This window comes from Scyliorhinus canicula, chromosome 11 (assembly GCF_902713615.1).
Source record: "Scyliorhinus canicula chromosome 11, sScyCan1.1, whole genome shotgun sequence".
Taxonomy (NCBI): Eukaryota; Metazoa; Chordata; class Chondrichthyes; order Carcharhiniformes; family Scyliorhinidae; genus Scyliorhinus; species Scyliorhinus canicula.
In genome coordinates this window covers 82247138-82268345 of record NC_052156.1, presented here as the reverse complement: position 1 = coordinate 82268345, position 21208 = coordinate 82247138, and the positions used below count along the sequence as shown (strand labels likewise).

At 48.2% G+C, this 21208-nt stretch overlaps 1 protein-coding gene across 6 annotated transcripts in view; it reads right to left on the bottom strand.

The window, feature by feature from the left end:
* grip2b (glutamate receptor interacting protein 2b) overlaps positions 1–21208 on the bottom strand; it is a 1006802-nt gene that overhangs the window by 69259 nt on the left and 916335 nt on the right. For 5 of the 6 annotated variants that reach the window (XM_038810787.1, XM_038810785.1, XM_038810791.1 and 2 more), the window contains 5 exons: positions 17866–17935; positions 13078–13223; positions 9664–9808; positions 7459–7598; positions 1659–1835 (listed from right to left, as the gene is read on the bottom strand). In XM_038810787.1, coding sequence (XP_038666715.1) covers positions 1659–1835; positions 7459–7598; positions 9664–9808; positions 13078–13223; positions 17866–17935 — 678 coding nt within the window. The remainder of the gene's footprint in view (positions 1–1658; positions 1836–7458; positions 7599–9663; positions 9809–13077; positions 13224–17865; positions 17936–21208) is intronic. The other variant, XM_038810786.1, reaches the window with a different exon arrangement.

The following is a 21208-nucleotide window of genomic DNA, read 5'->3' as shown; positions in this document are numbered from 1 at the left end:
CTAAACTGTGCTCCCACCCTAACCCTGCTGCCAGTTACCACCCACGCTAAACTGTGCTCCCATCCCAACCCTGCTGCCAGTCCACCCACACTAAACTGTGCTCCCACCCCAACCCTGCTGCCAGTCACCACCCACGCTAAACTGTGCTCCCACCCCAACCCTGCTGCCAGTCACCACCCACGCTAAACTGTGCTCCCATCCCCAACCCTGCTGCCAGTCACCACCCACGCTAAACTGTGCTCCCATCCCCAACCCTGCTGCCAGTCACCACCCACGCTAAACTGTGCTCCCACCCCAACCCTGCTGCCAGTCACCACCCACGCTAAACTGTGCTCCCATCCCAACCCTGCTGCCAGTCACCACCCACGCTAAACTGTGCTCCCATCCCCAACCCTGCTGCCAGTCACCACCCACGCTAAACTGTGCTCCCACCCTAACCCTGCTGCCAGTCACCACCCACGCTAAACTGTGCTCCCATCCCAACCCTGCTGCCAGTCACCACCCACGCTAAACTGTGCTCCCACCCTAACCCTGCTGCCAGTCACCACCCACGCTAAACTGTGCTCCCATCCCAACCCTGCTGCCAGTCACCACCCACGCTAAACTGTGCTCCCACCCCAACCCTGCTGCCAGTCACCACCCACGCTAAACTGTGCTCCCATCCCCAACCCTGCTGCCAGTCACCACCCACGCTAAACTGTGCTCCCATCCCAACCCTGCTGCCAGTCACCACCCACGCTAAACTGTGCTCCCATCCCAATCCTGCTGCCAGTCACCACCCACGCTAAACTGTGCTCCCACCCCAACCCTGCTGCCAGTCACCACCCACGCTAAACTGTGCTCCCATCCCAACCCTGCTGCCAGTCACCACCCACGCTAAACTGTGCTCCCATCCCAACCCTGCTGCCAGTCACCACCCACGCTAAACTGTGCTCCCATCCCAACCCTGCTGCCAGTCACCACCCACGCTAAACTGTGCTCCCATCCCAACCCTGCTGCCAGTCACCACCCACGCTAAACTGTGCTCCCATCCCCAACCCTGCTGCCAGTCACCACCCACGCTAAACTGTGCTCCCATCCCAACCCTGCTGCCAGTCACCACCCACGCTAAACTGTGCTCCCACCCCAACTCTGCTGCCAGTTACCACCCACACTAAACTGTGCTCCCACCCCAACAGCAAAACATCACCCAGGTCAAAACGTGCCCCGTGCTAAGCGTTAAATCACCAACCAAGCCAAAGTGTACTCTTTGAGCAGCAGCCATCATCGCACAGGTCAAACATTGCCCCTATCCAGAAGTTAGCTATCATCCAAGTCCAGCCCAATTGTCGGTTGTTTCCTTCAGTTTCCCCAACTAATAGAGTGAGCACGTCCCTAAACATGGCCCCTGGTAGAAGTTGACTATGTCAAACATAGTACATCTCTCTCGCTTTCTCTCTCTCAGCTTCCAACTCCAGGGGGGGAATATATTGGCACTGCCTTCACTGTGTGTGCTTGATACTGGGGACTTACATGAGGAGCTGTGGGTATAAATGCAAGCCCGCCCTCTCCATGGCACACTGTGCACCAAAATGGTTTACTAACACCCTGCTCATGAACATGAACTGAATGTTGAAAAGGGCATATTCCAGTCACACTAGATAATCTAACTGGCTCACCTTGGCTTCCAAAAGCCCCTTCTAGCCCCGAGCTATCCCATGATTCCATGGCACTGTCCATGCTCGGAATGGTGTTTGAGTGGATTTTGGAGAGTCTGTTGGTCTTCAGGGAGTCAGGGAGTTCATCTTCAGGGTCACTCAATTCACCTGCAGCACTGGACTTTGTTGAAGAAGAACCTGGAAGAAAAGTGTTTCCAATTTTAATTAAACGTGGATTTTTAAAAAAAATTGATTCATCCTCAGGATATGAATGTTGTTGGCATGTATTGTCCACCCCATGTACTCTTGGGAAGGTGGTGGTGGGTCTTTTCCTGTAACTGTGTGGTGAAGCTGTTTCAGTGGTGCTCTGAAATAGTGGGGACTGCCACCTAGTGACTATGAAGGAACTTCTGCTTCTGTTGTGTCAGCATCACAGACGATCAGAAACTTCAGAATGCTTCGGTACAGAGGGATATGGGTAACTGCGTGGATGAATCACAGAAAACTAGCCTGCAGGTGTTGCAGGTAATAAGGAAGGCAAATGGAATTTTGGCCTTTACAGCTAAAGGAATAGAGCATAAAAGTAAGGAAGTGTTGCTGCAACTGTACAAGGCATTGTGGAGTACTGGATACAGTTTTTGTCTCCTTATTTGAAGAAGGATGTAGTTTCATTGGAGGCAGTTCAGAGGAGGATCACGAAGTTGATTCCAGCGATGGGGTCTTTGTCAAATGAACAGAAATTGAGCAGTTTAGGCCTATACTGTCCTGAGTTCAGAAGAATGAGAGGAGATATAATAGAGGTATATAAGATGATAAAAGGTGTTGACAAGGTAGACATAGAGAGGATGCTTCCTCTGGTGGAACAATCTAGAACAAGAGGTCATAGTTTGAGGATAAGGGGTAGCAGATTTAAAGCAGAGATGAGGAGAAATTTCTTCTCTATCAGGGTCGTGAAGCTGTGGAATTCACTACCCCAGAGTGTGGTGGATGCCCGGACATTGAGTCCGCACTTGAAAAGAAGTCCTTCCAGCCCATCCAGGCACAGCGTTTCAGTGGCTGGAAGAGACACTGTTGTGTCGTGCCTGAGGCTAAGGCCAGGAGTTTCCAGCCACTCCCATGTTAGGTTTTCCCACAGTGGATGCAGCAAGCAATTGGCCACTAGCGGGATTTCTAATCCTTTCAAAGTCAATGGCCATTTGTGTGGCTCGCTTGCCCCGCTTCGAGGAACCTGCCATAAGATATGAGTCCTTGGTGGAACTGGAAGATCCTGCCCTAAGCGTCATGATACGCAGGTGAGTTAATTAACAAGCCGGTGAAGGGTCGGGGACAGCTAGGAAGGTCACGAGGAGAACGATTGGGGTATCAGAGATAAGCCAGGATGTGTCAGGTCCTTGAGGGGAGGCCATCCCCAGTCAGAAGGAGGCTTCCAATGGAGGCACACACCACCCCACCCACCTTCCCGCCCACGATCGGGAATGGTAGATGTAATGAACTCCAATTGGCTTTATTGGTTGGCCAATTGGAGTATGAGCTCCGTCAATGATAGTTCAATGATAGCCCATATAATCACCTGTGTAGGCTTTGTGAGCCAGTCTTAAGTTGACTGGACTGCTAGCAGCACTGTTTGTAGCTGCTCCTGTAATATCGTTATTGTAAATAAATATTGGTGTGGTGACGGAACTCCTGCCTCCCGTGGATTACTACAGTAGATCTTTCTGTTCACACCCTGAGCCCTTAAAGAGACATTAAGTGGCCACTTAATGATCTTAATTAGGGTAAGGGTGGGTTTAACTGATGGATAGATATTGACCAGGACATTGGGGATAACCCCCCTGCTCTTCTTTGAAATATGCCTTGGGACCTCGGTTTCACAGCTCATCTGAAAGACGGCACCTCCAACAATGCTGCACTCCCTCATTACGGCACTGGAGAGCCAGCCCTGATTATATATGCTCAAGCTCCGGAGTGGGAATTGAAGCCAGAACCTTGTGGTTCAGAGGTCAGAGTGCCACTTGCAGAGCCATGACTGACAGCAGAGTATTTTCAAGTCCTGGAGGGGTCTTGGAGGTGATCGTGTTCCTTGACCCTTGAGGTGATAGAGGTGGGAGGTTTGGATGGTGATGTCGCAGGAGCCTGGGTGAGTTGATGCATTGCATCTTGTAGATGGTACACGCTGCACACATGATTGGTCGATGGTGGGGGGAGTGAATTTTTAAGGTTAACGTTTTAATTGGTTGCCAATCACACTGCTTGATCCTGGATGGTGTACAGCTTTGTGAATATTTTTTGCAGTGCCATCAGCGATGTCAGACAATATTAAAGGTTTTAGACTGAGTGAGGAACATGTTAGGTACAGGTTGCAGTTTGGGCTCCCTCGTAGTCAGTCATCTTAATACCGGTAATATATAATCTGTTGGCTGCTGAGAGCATTTATAAATTTCAAAATTGAAGAAATGGGAGAGAGGTGCCTCTACCTTGAGATGTCTTCACTCTCTCTCTCTCTCTATTTCTCTCTCTCTCACTTATCTGAACTCTGCAGCTTCTTCATAGTTGGAGGGATTCCTATTGGCCCTCCAGCTGCAAGAGCCACTTGCTGTCCTTATTTGGACACCAGACCCTCCCTCTGGCTACTAATTGACCAATTCAGGGAAGAGCAATGCTGTATGATGGTTTTTCACACAGGCTGGGGTTGTGACCCAGCATTTAGCTCTGATGTCCAGGCTTGCTTTTACTCAAAGGGCAAGATCCTGCCCCCCATGTTTTTACTCATTCAGAAAGATGGGGAAAAAGTTGCAAATGGGCCCATGGGCTGTGAACAGAAAGCCATCTTCAATATATCTCCTTAAATCACCTCACAGTCAGATTTTTGTCTGTAACTGTCTATATGTACAAAGCTATGTAACGGATCAGCAAGGAACCACCCAACATTTTTCTCTTCACACTTCCTTCCAGGAAGGTGCCATCAACCCAGGAACCCTGCCAAAAGGCAGCACGGTAACACAGTGGTTAGCACAGTTGCTTCACAGCTGCAGGGTCCCAGGTTCGATGCCCAGCTTGGGCCAATGCCCGTGCGGAGTCTGCACCTTCTCCCCGTGTGTGCGTGGGTTTCCTCCGGGTGCTCCGGTTTCCTCCCACAGTCCAAAGATGTGCAGGAAGGTGCATTGGCCATAATAAATTGTCCTTAGTGTCCAAAAAGGTTAGGTGGGGTTACTCGGTTACGGGAATAGGGTGAGGGCATGAGCTTAAACGGGGTGCTCTTTCCACGGGTCAGTGCAGACTCAATGGGCCGAATGGCCTCCTTGTGCACTGTAAATTCTATTAACTTGCCACTGAATGTTGACAGGACATTTGACAGCACAAGGCGGTATACCGAGTCCGTCCCGATGCCTGCATGCATGCCTACTTTTCAGCAGGGACCATTGCATAGAAATCAAGATGGGGACAGGTTCTGATCAGTTTCCCCCCCCTTTCAGTCCCAGGATAATAAGGCCCAAGAGACCTTGACTTGCTACTCTAACCCTGCATAAACCACAGATGGCAGAATTACTCCACAAGAGCCACTGTGGGAAGGGGTTACTTTTGTCAAAATTGACACAGCTCCTAACATCACTGACAGCATTAGGAATATAGGAAAAGGAGGAAGTAGGTCATGCCATACCCCTCCCCCCGCACCCCAGCTATCTCAGCTGCCACCACCCTTGATACCCTAGGGTGAAGTTCATCAGGTTCCGGAGACTTAGCTGCCTTTAATCCCATTAGTTTATTCAATACCATCTCCCTAGTGATGGCTATTGCACCAAGTTTCTCCTCATTAAAGGCATTTTTTGGAAAAATGTTATTATCTTCTACCGTGAAAGCAGAGGCAAAATATTGGTTCAGTGCCTCTGCCATCTCTGTGTTCCCTATTATTACCTCACCGGTATCGTCCTCTAAAGGGCCAACATTTACTTTAGTTATTCTCTTCCTCCTTATATACTTATAGAAGCTTTTGGTATCAAAGAACAAAGAACAATACAACACAGGAACAGGTCCTTTGGCCGTCCAAGTCCAGTGTTCATGTTTCCTGCTAGTTTCCTTTCCTAGTTCATCTTAGCTGTTTGGATTTTATTTTTAGTAGCGTTTTGCTGAACCTTAATCCTCCAATTTACCACTAGCTTCTGCAGTATGGTATGCCCCAGTTTTTGCCTTTGTGTCTTCCTTGACTTCCTTGTTTAGCCATGGAACGTTTTTCTCCCATTTACAATTCCTCTTCCTCTCAGGAATATACTTTAATTGAGAGGTGTTTAATATCTCCCTGAGCATCTGCCATGGTTCCTCACCTGTCCTATTCTCAATTATTTGTGCCCAGTCTACCTGGGCCAACTCTTTCCTTAGGCCTATATAATTACCTCCGCCCAACGTTAAATCTCTAGAATGGCACTTTGTCTTCTCTCGCTCAATCTGAATTTGAAATTCTAGCATGCTGTGATCACTCCTTCCAAGAGGATCCTTAACAACAAGACTGGTTATCAACCTTCCTTCGTTACAAAATACTAAATCTAAAATAGACTGCTCCCTGGTTGGCTCCATAGCATATTGCTCTAAGAAACAATCCCTCATACACTCTATGAAATCTCCCTCGAGGCTACTGTTGCCAATTTGATCAATCCAGTCAATGCGCACTTTAAAATCACCCATGATTACCGTTGTGCCCTTCTCACAAGACCTCATTATTGCATGGTTTATACTATGCCTCAATTTAGAAGTACTGCTTGGAGGCCTTTAAATTACTCCTACCAAGGAGTTTTCTTCCTTTGGTTTTTATTTCCACCCAGATCGATTCAACATTTTGACCTAGTGTCAATATCACTTCTTAATACAGCCTTGATGTCATCTTTAACCAATAAAGCAACTCCACCTCCTGTTCCATCCTGTTTATCCTTTCGGAATACTGAGTACCCTTGGACATTTAACTCCCAATCCTGGTCCTCCTGCAACTATGTTTCAGTAATCCTCATACCCATTTGTCTCGATTTATGCAGTCAGCTCATTGATCTTATTCCGAATACTGCTGCATTTAGGTACAAGGCTTTTAAATATGTCCTACTGATTTGTCTTTCTCTTGCAGGATTTCCTCGTACACTATGCTGTTCACACATTCTGACCTTGTTTATTAATCTCTGATAACACTCAGCCTCAGTACCAGCTTTCACTCCCAGTCTCCTTACATTTTGATTTGTTACTTTTCCTTTCCCCTCAATATGCGTAGACTGGTCCTGCCTGTTCATCATATTAACCTCTATCTTCTCCTCACATGCGAACCTTCTGCTTTGGTTCCCATTAACCATCATACGACTTGTAGTTTTAGCCTTCCCTTCCCCACATATGCCAGTTTAAAGTCTTTGTCATGTTTTGAAAGGTAAAAATGTGAAATCTGATCTGGGAATCAGGGGGAGAAATTGTTTAAAACAAAGACGTTGTCGAAGCTTTTTGTCTTGCACTCATCAGAACAATTCGGAAAATACCACATGTAAAGGGAGCAACAATTTACACTTCATGAGACCAACCAATCAGCACCTGTCGCTAATTTTAAAATCATATCCACCTCGTCTTGACTCCCACCCCCTGAATCAGATGAAATTCTTTCCCTGTATGTACCCTGTCAAATCCTTTAAACATTTTAAATACCTCGATTAGATTTCCCCTCAATCTATGAAACCCAAGAAGAGTACAAGTCAAGATTACCCAACCTGCCTTCAGAAATTAACCCACCAAGCCCTGGTATCGTCTGCCCCCCCCCACCCACCCCGCCACCACAAACACTCCCACGATTAATACTCACGGTCTGCTTGCTTCTTGATTTTCAGGGTAACCGTCTCTCCAGCCATCTGGAGCAGGTGGATGGCTTCACTCAATGGTTTTCCCTTAAGGCTCACTGTGTTGATGGCTAATATCCTATCTCCTATGTGAATGGCCCCAGTCCTAAAAATGAAATAGAAAATCAATTCAGGTTACTGATCAAAATCCACCCTAACCCCTGCTCATCAATAAGTCATTGGAATCATGGTTGCCACTTTCGAACATTAGTCTGCCGGTCGGGGGCATATTTTCAAAGGTAAAAATGTGAAATCTGATCTGGGAATCAGGGGGAGAAATTGTTTAAAACAAAGACGTTGTCGAAGCTTTTTGTCTTGCACTCATCAGAACAATTCGGAAAATACCACATGTAAAGGGAGCAACAATTTACACTTCATGAGACCAACCAATCAGCACTCATCTCATGAAGTATAAATTTTTGTTCCCATCACATTTGGAATTCTTGCGACTTGTTCAGATGAATGCAAGACAAAAAACTTCAACCACACGTATCTTCTTTCAGCAATTATCAGGGATAGAATTTCATCTGTGAGTTTCTGAACATTGGGCTAAATGTGAGTCCCTCTATCGGATGGCCTGCAGGTGCTGTTGCAGCCAGTCAGGCAGCGATGGCCTCTGTGCTGCCTTCAGGGAGCTAAACTGTCCCCCTTCACCCAATGGGGACCTGGAGGCAAACTGCAAAATCCCAGTCAGCCTTTGTTGATGGGTCTTAATAGATAGTTAATCAGTTGAATCAAGTACCCACCACCCGGTCAATCCTTCAACCCTCCACCATAAAAAAGGCCCAGGTTTGCGATGGAGTGCAAACGGCATACAGTCCAGTGGCACAGTGAACCTAACCCCGGTGGAATCTAAGAGTCAAGCCCCGAGGAGTAGTGGTCCCTATTTACAGTGGGGAGATGGATTTTCTGTCCCCGTTTTGGTGGGTGGGAGTGGTGGAGAATTGAGCGGGAGACCCAAAATGCTTTTCTTGCCAACGGGATTTACCTGCTTGTCTCCGCCCACCAGCCATGCTGTAACTAGGCAATGGGAACCCCATTACAACACACGTAAATATAATTAGCAGGCCTACCAGATATAAGATCCCCCACGTAGAAAAGACCCGGCCCGCTGGCGTGATGTCACACAGTTCACAACAGATTTTTATAAACAGGGAACAGGGTGAACAGAACCCTGGGGGGGGGGGGGGGGGGCAGTTGAGTATAACCTCCAAGGAAAAGAATATCAAGCCGGGCAGTACTCTGGCAGGGGCAGTCTGAGTGCACATTGCCGGGGGTGGGAGGTGTGGGGATGGGGGGGGGGGGGGGGGGGGGGGGGGGTAACGTGCCAAGGGGCTCCGTGTCTGTGAGGTGGGGGGGGGGGAGAGAGGAGGGTTGAGATGGGGGCCATGTCCATGGTTGGGGGGGGGGAGAGCGGGATTCCTTGTGATGGTCGGGGGGGGGGGGGGGGGGGGGGTGGTTCCATGGTGGGGAGAGATTCCTCAATTCTATGTTTATCTTTTTTGACATGGGGCGCCATCTGTCAAGTGAGAAAGTTGAGCTAGCCCCGCCAACATGATGTCATAGGGCCTGCCTCCTTGATTTATTTTTGGCTATGTGTCAAAAGCTATGATGGGAAAAGTCGACAGTGCAGCTACCTTTTCCCGCCCGACTTGACACTTAGTCAAAAAAATAAGAACATTGTTCCCAGTATGGTGCCCCAGAGTTCAATTTGACAGCGACCTCGTCCGCTCTGAAGGCGACGAGCCAAAGGTGAGACATGAAGGTCATGGCTCACTTGCTCACTGACTGATAGTGGCTGCTCTCAGGGAGTGGAACTCCCGGCAGCTCACTGACACAGAAAGAGAATGATGGGCACGTGCCGACAGGAAAAAAACGCTCATGCACGTGGAGTCTGCCATCTTCTTCCGCCCAGGACTCTTCAATGGCAGTTCCTTGCAGACCCAGCCAGCGGGAAAGTACAAGCTGACTGTCCCATCGTATTCTGGTGCTCGCTGCAAGCACATCCTCACCACGTGTGATCAGCGACTCAGCCCCAAACATGGCCTTCCTGCCTCTTCCCATGAAATTCACTGCACATCTAACAACTAACTCAGGAGTACTCAGATCTATATTCTAATTCGCACCCCATTTGAAGAGCCACATACAGACCATTGCTGTGAGTTTCCTACCTTTCAGCCAGGCCCTTCTTGGTGAGCCCACTGATGATAATGGGATCGAATGGTTCTTCAGTCCCAGAGATGGTGATTCCCAACGGCCCACCATACCTCTTCAGTTCCACAGTGTATATTATGGCACCGGTACTCTCCTGTTCATCTGATGAAGGCAGAAGATTTAGGCCATAATGAGACACAAGACAACACTTGTTAGTGGACAAAGGTTAGACCACAGGAGAAATTACCACGCAAAGCTGTACTTCACCGGAAACCTAAGTAATGTTCTTGTCACACAACAAACAGGTTCAAACAGAACACTGGATGTGAATCTACGGTGGGAGTTCATGTTAGATTACTTGTTATATTTACTTGAAGCCTGCAACGTGAATATTGTACGGCTTGATTCTGAGATCCAGCTTCTCAACTGAACTCATTGTGGAATCCATAGGATCATAGAATTCCTACAGTGCAGACAGAGACCATTCAGCACATTGGATCTGCACTGACCCTCTGAAAGAGCACCATACCTAGGCCCATGGCCCGTCCTATCCCCGTAACTCCACCTAACCTGCACATCTTTGGACTGTGGTAGGAAACCGGAGCACCCGGAGGCAACCCACACAGACACGGGGAGAACATGCAGACTCGACACAAACAGTCACCTAAGACCAGAATTGAACCCGGGTCCCTGACGCTGTGAGTTAACAGTGTTAACCACTGTGCCATGATATACTTAATCAATTGATGGTGCAGAGGGAGCTTTACTCTGTATCTAACTCAATGCTGTACCTGCCCTAGGAGTGTTCCATAGAGGCAGTGTATAGGGAGCTTTACTCTGTATCTAACTCCATGCTGTATCTGTTCTGGGAGTGTTTGATGGGGACAGTGTAGCTGGACCTTTACTCTGTATCTAATCCCGTGCTGTACCTGTCCTGGGAGTGTTTGATGGGGACAGTGTAGCTGGACCTTTACTCTGTATCTAATCCCATGCTGTACCTGCCCTGGGAGTGTTTGATGGGGATAGTGTAGCTGGACCTTTACTCTGTATCTAATCCCATGCTGTACTTGCCCTGTGTAAGGGTCCTTCCTGTTTATTCCCCTTTCTTTTATTTTGCCATTCTTATTTTGATCCATGGATGATTAATGGGCATATCTCTTTAAGGAAGACAGCCTGTGCCTTTAGGTCAAGCAGAATATTCCAGAAGTTTAAGGAAAGATCACTTGCTGATTGAAACTGGAGCTTCTGACTCTTAGGCACCAACACGAGAGATTGGGTTAGCACTCGGTTGATTGATTTGCCGGTGGCTAATGATTTGGCCTGAAAGGCTGCTCTGCCCAGGAACAGGTGGCGATTGGATCTTATCCCACTGGTATGTTTCCAGAGTACCAAGGTTTCAATTTTGATTCTAGCAGCATGGAGGCAAGATCAAGCGAACTCGCCCCAGAATGCTGTTGTAAAAGCGATCGCTCCCTCGCTCCAGAAAGCATGTGGAGGCTATATTCCTGAAACTACAGAGGCCTGAACACAAATGACAAACAGAAAGCAAGGTTTGAAGAGAAGTAAGGTGCCTGTCCAGGAAAGTTGTGGGTACTGCATTTGTAAACCACAGAATGAATGAATGAATGGGGGCCTCACGGTAGCATGGTGGTTAGCATCAATGCTTCACAGCTCCAGGGTCCCAGGTTCGATTCCCGGCTGGGTCACTGTCTGTGTGGAGTCTGCACGTCCTCCCCGTGTGTGCGTGGGTTTCCTCCGGGTGCTCCGGTTTCCTCCCACAGTCCAAAGATGTGCGGGTTAGGTGGATTGGCCATGCTAAATTGCCCGTAGTGTAAGGTTAATGGGGGGATTGTTGGGTTACGGGTATACGGGTATACGGGTTACGTGGGTTTAAGTAGGGTGATCATTGCTCGGCACAACATCGAGGGCCGAAGGGCCTGTTCTGTGCTGTACTGTTCTATGTTCTATGTTCTACAGAGAGGACCATCACAGGCTGCAAACCAAAGACTTTAATCTGCACATTTGCTGTGAGGAGAAAGTGCTAATAACCATCATCTGAAACAAAGACTCTTTTTCCTTTCAATCACGATTTGTACCCTTTTCCACCCCTCTGTGTTTATCTGTCTTGCATGTGTGTGTAAAGGGTGGAGGGTAAGTTAGAGTGGGAGTTCGGTATTAGTTAGTCTTTAACCAACTGTATTTGCTGTATATTTCATTATAGTTCTCGTTATAAATAAATAGTAATTGTGTTTAAACTTACAAACTTGGTGACTGTAATTATTGGGCAGCCAAGGGCAAAGACTTTGGGTAATTTTATAATAATTATTGGTTAATTCACTTGTGTTGTGACTCTGGGATTGGTGGGGTTGGAATTGACCGCACACTTGCCCAGTAACAACTGGGAGTGTTTGATGGGGTCAGTGTAGAGGGAGCTTTACTCTGTGTCTAGCCCCATGTTCTACCTGTCCTGGGAATGTTTGTTGGGGACAATATAGAAAAAGCTTTACCCTGTATCTAGCCCTGTGCTATACCTGTCCTAGAAGTGTTTGATGGGGACAGTATAGAGGGAGATTTACTCTGCATCTAACCCCGTGTTGTACCTGTCCTGGGAGCATTTGCTGGAGGCAATGTAAAGGGAGATTTGTCCTGTATCTAACCCCGTATTGTATTTGTCCTGGGAGTCTTTAATGGGGACGGTATAGAGTGAGCTTTACTCTGTATCTAACCCCGTGCTGTACCTGTCCTGGGAGTGTTTGATGGGGAGAGTGTAGAGAGAGATTTGCTCTGTATGTAATCCCGTGCTGTACCTGCCCTGGGAGTGTTTGGTGGGGACATTGTAGAGGGAGATTTGCTCTGTATCTAACCCTGTGCTGTACCTGTCCTGGGAGTGTTTGGTGGGGACAGTATAGAGGGGGCTTTACTCTGTATCTAACCCTGTGTTGTACCTGTCCTGGGAGTGTTTGGTGGGCACAATGTAGAGGGAGATTTGCTCTGTATCTAACCCTGTGCTGTACCTGTCCTGGGAGTGTTTGATGGGGACACTGTAGAGGGAGCTTTACTCTGTATCTAACCCTGTGCTGTACCTGTCCTGGGAGTGTTTGGTGGGGACAGTATAGAGGGAGCTTTACTCTGTATCTAACCCGGTGCTGTACCTGTCCTGGGAGTGTTTGGTGGGGACAATGTAGAGGGAACTTTGCTCTGTATCTAACCCCTTGCTGTACCTGTCCTGGGAGCCTTTGTACCTTACCAAGTAACAATTGACTGAACAGGATTTGATTCTTAAAGTATTTTGCTGCACCTGATGGATTAACTTAGTTGGCACAAAGGTAAGCTCATCCCTCAGGGGAGCTACCTTTTAAAAAAGTAAACCCCAAAGAGAATGGAAAGCTGATCAAGGTTGAAGCCACGTGTTGTCTCTGCACGCTCAATACCTGAGTTGTCCTCATCCTTTCGAATCTTCAGTTTGACCAGTTCATCACATTGCTGCAAGATTTGCACCGCATCCTCCATTGAACAGTTCTCGAGTCGGATGTTGTCAATGGCTAAGAGTTTGTCTCCAGGCTCCAGAGTCCCTGTTCTAAAGGGGAAAGGAATAAAGCAGCTGAGAATGCCAGGCTGCAAAGCAGCAATCTAAACGGAAAATCTTCCAGGCCCCATGGTACAGAGTAGAGATGCTATTCTCCCGCTCAGCTTCATGCAAAATGAACTCTGTATCCCCCCCTTCTCCTTTTGTCTCCAATGTGTTGGAAAGATGAGCCTCCTGAACATCTCTGACCATCTGACTCTTTCACAGGGATTCTGAATGATGGAGCTCCCTCTTTAAGTTTTCCTTTACAGTGTCAGCATTGCTCAGTTGGAGGACTCTGCTTCCAAGTGTCACTCACGGGGTTGTGCACACAAATCTCAGCTGACACTTCAGTGCAGTACTGAGGGAGTGCCATGCTTTCGGGGAGTGATGCTATCTTACAGGTGAGACATGAAACTGAGAATCAAACTGTCTCCTTGAGTGAATGTAAAAGATCTCAAGGCATCATTTCAAAGAGTAGAGATCCCTCAATCAACATCGCAGAGGCAGATTATCTGATCATGATCACATTGTTGCGTGAGGGATCTTGCTGTGCATATATTGGCTGCCCCTTTTCCTGCATTACAACAATGGCTACACTTCATAAAATACTTCATTGGCTGTAAAGCAGTCTGAGATCTCTGGTGGTCACAGAAAGCGCTTTTATAAAAGCAAGTCTTTCTTTCTTTACAATCTACAGGCATTCAAAACCCACACAATGTTGTTTCTTCAACTTATCTCATCTCTCCCATTCTTTATATCTAAGTGTTGTTCTGCCTTTGACTCTTCAACGCAGTTCCTCAATGCTGGGGGGGGGGGGGGGGGGGGGGGCAGAGAAACAAGCAGTATCACAGGTGCCGTCATCCACAAACAATACAACGGTTTACAATCATCCAAACAATGAATCGACATTTTGCACATGAACACACTGTCAATGTACTGTCAAGCCCAGGTTACCATGGCAACCGCCTGTAGAAACCAAAGTGCCTTGATTGTGTTTATGAAAACCCAGGAGGACCGAGAAGGGGTAAGTAAAAGGAAGTTTATTCGGGTCAAATAAAATGATCGCTACGGAGCACGGCAACGTGCCCCAGCTGGGTGGCACTCCGCCCACTAGTGGGGAAGCTCGTATTCCACCAGTACCACAGGGAGGTTGATTAGAGTATCCCTGAGGACCTTGCAAGGGTTATTACATTGGGATGGGAAAAGTGCACTGGTTCAGAGCAGGCCCTTTCTGAGGTCAGATCTTCAGCCGAGTATAATTAAGTGAGGAGGATGAGGTTGAAGCTCCTCTTTCCCCCGTGCTGATATTCAGATACCTGAACTTGGAGGATGTCGTCAAAAAGCTGGGAATTGTTGACACTGGTGAACAGGAGGTTCATGATGGGCTTTATTAATGGGGTGAAGTTTACAAGTGAACATCCCGCAATGATAGCATTCTGCCAACAGCCTACAAACAAGCAGGGAGTGGGACTTCAATGTGATTGTCTCACAGCCCCAGTAGTAGTGTGCACAATGGGCACAGGAAGCAGGCCCAGGAAGTAGAGAGTGATAAATCTTGAAGGCCCCAGACTCAGCGAAGTCTGGGATCTATGGCCAAGCAGGGATTGGGCTGCCGAGGAAGTAGGGATCTATGGCCAAGCAGGGATTGGGCTCCCGAGGAAGCAGGTTGGCGAGGGGGTGAAGGGCAGGTTTGGAGGCCCAGGCTGATGCACAAAGGAAGAGTGTCATTTTGCTGGGTGGGAGGGAGGCAGGGGGTGGGGGTGGGAAAGAAATGGGGGTGGAGTGCTCCCAGTGCACATAGGGAACCCCTCAACAGCTTTACACCCTATATTCCTTCCTTTTCCTTCAGTCGAGATGGTGGAAAAGCAGAATCCCTACTCTAGCCCGTCTGCCCACTCCAAGCCACATTGTCGAAAACCAGTGTGTTGGTGTTGGGATCACAATCCGACACCACCACACTGGATTGTATGCATGTGGGGAACAGTAGCAGCCCCAATTTACATATGTAAATTCCTGGCCAATATATTTTGTAAGGAAAACACATGTACTTATATGACAGCTTTCCAACTTCAGTCCCAAAAAACGTTTCAGCCAACAAAGTACAGCCACTGTTCTGATGCAGGAAATGCAGCAGTGTGCACAGCAAGCTCCCACAAACAGCAATGCGAGAATGACCAGACCATCTGCTTTCAGTGATGAGAGGGCAGACAGGGCTTCAGTTAGAGTCCCCAAAGGCCCTGAAGACCCCCGTAATTGGCCTCAATCTCCTGGAGGCCAAACACAGTATTCCAGGTCCTGTCAATGGCAGCCAGAGCCGTCCGCCAGATAATCACAGCCCTGGATCGGGCACCATCTGACCTTCACTATGTCAGGGGTCAGCCACCAGCCAATCACGGGCTCGGGTACAACCTGGCCTACCCTGTGAGGAAAATACCCCCCCCCCCCCCCCCGCACACACACACGTGGAAAAGCCCAATTCAGCATTTCCAGAGGTCACTTGATGGAAATAACTGAAGGGTACGGTTTGGGGGATGGGGGGGGGGGGGGGGGGGGGGGAGTATGTGGGTTCTTAGGGGAGATTATCGAGGAAGCATATTTGAGAAAGGATGTACAGAGGTATCCTGTGTTAGGCAGGTTAGTTTGACGTTGACTGCAACTGGATGCAGGGAAGCTAGAAACAAACGTCTAACACCGGAGATGATCCAACACTGTTTTACTTAAACTATGAACGGCTGTATACATGTTAAGCTCTGGGTTGACACTCTACTAATCCTACTGACGACCTCTTACTGGTTCGACCAGACTTACTAGCTGCCACATGGCAATAATGTCCACTGGGACTTGTGCACTCTGACTGTCTGGGTCCCGAAAAGAGCGGGAGTCTTAATGCCCTGTGAGCTTTATAGTGGTGGTGTCCTGTCTGGTGATTGGTTGTTCTGTGTTGTGTGTTCATTGGTCATCCTGTGTGTCAATCACTGCCTGTCTGCATCTCATGATATACATGAGTGGATATTATGACATCCCCCTTTTTAAAAAAATAAGTTATGGAACGTGGAGGTATACACATGCCTGACTATGTACAAGTGGTGAGTTAACAAACATATGTACATGGGAAGGTGTCTATCGTGCAGATACAGAGCAAACTGAACAAAATTTACAAAAGTAAAGTCTATAGATTCAGTCTTTGAGGCGGGCAACGAAATCTGGTCGATCGCCGCAGAGGTGGAGCAGGAGATGCCGCCACTTGGATGGGCGGGATTGCTAGCAATACGGCAGTGTTATGGACATGGCATGGACTCGCTGGACCAGATTCAGGAGCTTGCAGTTGTGAGAACCGAGCAGGGACGCCTTGTCAGGCCGAACGATCTTGAAACGTAAAGTTGCCTTGAATTCCTTGTGAGATACCCCTAGCCGACACAATCCACTAGCAGCTATGGCATTGCCATTGTAGTCAAGGAGCTGGCATGCTGGTGGAAGAATGCTAGGTTGGTCATGGATGCTGTCGAGATCTGACTGCGATATAAGGTTCGCAGACGCGCCGGTGTCTAGTTTAAATCGGATGCGAGCCTGGTTGACTGTGAGGATAGCAGACCACTCGTCATCAGGATCCACACTGAGGATCGAAAGGCGGATTGCCGGTGCAGTGGGGACCAGCTCGCGTGTGGTTATGCTGCCCACCCGATATGGAGATTCGTGGCAATCAGCATTGGGATCCGTCGGGCTGTCGGGATCAGCATCCTGCATGTCTTGTTGTACCGAGCCGATACTTCTGCGCCGTATCTGGGACGACAGGCTGATAATCGGTGGAGCGGACCTGCAGCAGGCCGCGTAATGGCCAGGCTTCCCACACTGTAGGCATCGCCGTCCTATGGCTGGACATTGCCGCTTTAAATGGGTCCCGAAAAGAGCGGGAGTCTTAATGCCCTGTGAGCTTTATAGTGGTGGTGTCCTGTCTGGTGATTGGTTGTTCTGTGTTGTGTGTTCATTGGTCATCCTATGTGTCAATCACTGCCTGTCTGCATCTCATTATATACATGAGTGGATATTATGACAAGGTAAGACTAAATGTGATGTGAGAGTGAAGTGTGCTTGGCTCAACTTCAGCTCACAGAGAGGTTGGAGAGAGAGGGTTGGGGGAGAGGGGGGGGGGAGGGGACAACAGGATCATGTTGAGTTGGGAGACTGCACTGAGCTTACAAAGCTGAACCTCTGCACCGGATAGCACCAAGTTCTTAAAAAATGTCACCCTCAGGTTGTGAGAGTACTTGCCAAGGCTGTCATTTACTGCCTATCGCTAGCTGCGTCGAGAATGTTGTGATTGGGCCTTCTTGTTGAACCATACTGTAATGATCTGACACGATTAAGTGGCTTGCTTCCGAGAGCGGTGAAGAGTTAATCATGCCGGTGTGAGACTGGAGTCACATGTGGGCCACAATTGGGTAAGGACGACAAGTTAACATCTCTTAAAGGATTTTCGGGGATCTGAACATTGAGAGAGTCACTGTCCTGTATTGAAGCAGGGTGGCTTTACATATTGCTCAAATACCCCCAGCATTATGAGAAACCTCAGCATTAACAAATTACTTTCCACAGCCAGGACCACTCATTGCTTGATCAAGTACATGCATCAAATTAGGAACAGGTACCTTACCTGTGAGCTACACTCCCCTTTTTAATATCAGATATAATCAATGGATCGCCAGGCTTCCGGCTGATAGCTGCTGAACAGAAAATACATCGAATGAATCAATCAAGCCAAAGGGCATCATACACAATGAATAACTGTGAAGTCCAAACGCTCTTACTCCGCAGAGAGATCTGCTGGCCAGTACGCAGCTTGGCCAGTTAACCAGTTGCAGGTGATCGAGAGGTGACTCTTAGCCAAGGCCTCCCCTGCCCATTGTCAAATAACACCTTGAGATCTTTCACATCAGACAGTACAGGCATATAGATAGATCCCCTTTTAAAAAGAGCGTCCAATAGATGGTACCCCCTGACAGTGCAGGGCACCGTCCGTAGCTGTGAGGCAAGCGGGGCATAGTCACTGTTGCAAAAACGCGAGAGTGTATTGGTGCACAGCAAGATCCCACAGACTGCAATGTTAGGATCGTTTTGCATCCACAGTTCAGTCACTTGAAGCCAGTGTGTGAGAACAATACTGCCCTCTGATTAAATGGCCCACAGGCCAGTGCAGGCCAGCCACTTGCATTGGGTAAGAACTGTCAAAGAATCATAGAGCCTCTACAGTCTGAAGGAGGCCATTCAACCCATCGAGTCTCCAAAAGAGCACCTTACCCAGGCCCACTCCCCTGCCCTATCCCTGTAACCCCACCTAAATTGCACATCTTTGAACACTAAGGGGCAATTTAGCATAGTCAATCCACTTAACCTGCACTTCTTTGAACTGTGGGTGGAAGCCGGAGCACCCGGAGGAAACCCACGCTGACTCGAGGAGAAAGTGCAAACTCCACACAGGCACCCAAGGCCAGATTTGAACCTGGGTCCCTGGCACTGTGAGGCAGCAGTGCTAACCGCTGTGCCACCCTGTCGCCCTGTCAGTGCTCCAAAGTTGTTTCAGGCTGTGCGAATGAGACGGGCAGAAATTGGGGAAAGAGTTAATGCAGCAGACGATACTGAAGTTGCGGTGTGCAATCTAATAGCGGAGAACCATCATTGTGAGTATTTTATTCCTACAGAGATAAAGAAGCTAAGTATTGATTACGAGCAAAAGGCAGCGAGGAGAGCAAATGCAGGCTTTGGTCCTCCTGCAGAGTTTTTGTTTGACTGATTGGTTTGCAATGGGAATAACAGGATAACAATTCCTACCCGAGGCACCTCTCACTGCATTGGCTTCAATAATGCAGCCATTCAACTCCCAAAACCTGTGTGGGAGGCTGTTTGTCTTCAGTCCGCCAGACCAGTACAATCACTCACCTTTCACCATCCAGCACAACCCCTGAAATCCCTCATTACATGAATCTCGTATCGATTAGCTCACCGTGCCACCTCACAATAAAAATCCTATTGAACAGCCAGAATCATCATGGGAATATCTAGAACCTTCTACATATTACGGGAAGTGGGTCAACTCAGCTCCCCTCACCCCCCCCCCCCCCACCCCCATCTCCCACTCCCTCCCAAGTAATTTTCAGGTTCCATACGGAACGGGGTTATGCGCAGAAACTTTCTTCCTTGGGTCTAATTGAGGATTATTGGTATATTGGAAAGATCGGGACTGTTCTCCCTGAGGAAGAGAAGGTTGACAGATTTGACAGAGCTGTTCAAAATCATGAGGGGTCAGGGAAGAGCAGATAGTGAGAAGCTGTGCCCATTGGCAAATGGACCGAGAATAAGTTAATGGAATCTGTCAAAGGGCAACAAACAGATTTGAGATAATTGGCGAGGTGAGGGGAAAACTTTCCAGCGAGTGGTTGGGACCTGAAACGCGCTGCCTGAGAATGTGGGAGGCAGGTTCAATCGAGGCGTTGAAGAGGGAGTTGGATGATTATCTGAAAAGGAAGAATACGCAGGGCTACGCCAAGGCGGGGGAGTGGCACTGGATAAATTACTTCTTCACAGGGCCAGTACTGTCATGACGGGTACAATGGCCTCCTGCTGTGCTGTCGCCAGTCTGTGATTGAGTGATACATTTCCCTGTCTGGAAGACGAGGCTGTTTTCCCCCTTTGTTATTTACAATCATGTTGTGTGGCGACGCCGTTTCAAAACGCATTTTCCCTCAAACAGAGGCCATCAGTGGCAATGAGAGGGAAAGAGTTGATCACATCAGGATAACGATCTTTTCACCTTTCTAAACTCGCACAAAGTGTCAACTGTGCATAAATCTAACTGCAGGGATGAGGGACAACAGAACAGGTGCTGAACCAAGTGGGGAAAGTTAGGGAAGCCAAGAGATTTCCAAGAGGGACAGAGAAGTCGAGCGGTTGAAGTCTTAGGGAGAGAGTTCCAGACTGTAGGATCCTAGTAGCTGAAGCCATTAATGGCAAAACATTTGAGTGTGGGGGTGAATGGAGCAGGATGTCTGGGTTTGTTTGGTTCAGACTGATTAAATATTTGGTGAAGGCAATGGAATCAAGGGCATGAGTCATGGCCAGGAAGCTAGTTCTGCTCCATCAGCTCAGCTTGGCTGGAATGTAACCAAATCCCCGTTTATGTGTTTCCACAGATAACCAAAAAAGTGGTGGAATGGGAACAAACTGAAAAAATCCCCAGCCTATGACAAAAACCATGGTTGCAGTCCTTCTGATGTTTAGTTAAAGCTTGGTTCGTTGGCATCCCATGGAAGATAACTCAGGTATCTGAGTTGAGATTCACAATTAGCGTGCCTTGCCCAGCTCAAAGAACAAAGAAAAGTAAAGCACAGGAACAGGCCCTTCGGCCCTCCAAGCCTGCGCCGACCATGCTGCCCAACTAAACTAAAATCGTCTACACTTCCGGGATACGTATCCCTCTATTCCCATCCTATTCATGTATTTGTCAAGATGCCCCTTAAACATCGCTAACGTCCCTACTTCCACCATCTCCTCCGGCAGCGAGTTCCAGGCACCCACTACCCTCTGTGTAAAAAAACTTGCTTCGTACATCTCCTCTAAACCTTGCCTCTCGCACCTTAAATCTATGCCCTTGAGTAATTGACCCTTCTACCCTGGGAAAAAGCCTCTGACTATCCATTCTGTCTATGCCCCTCATAATTTTGTAGACCTCTATCAGGTCGCCCCTCAACCTCCGTCGTTCCAGTGAGAACAAACCAAGTTTATTCAACCGCTCCTCACAGCTAATGCCCTCCATACCAGGCAACATCTGGTAAATCTCTTCTGCACCCTTTCTAAAGCCTCCATATCCTTCTGGTAGTATGGCGACCAGAATTGAACACTATACTCCAAGTGTGGCCTAACTAAGGTTCTATACAGCTGCAACATGACTTGCCAATTTTTATACTCAATTCCCCGGCCAATGAAGGCAAGCATGCCTTATG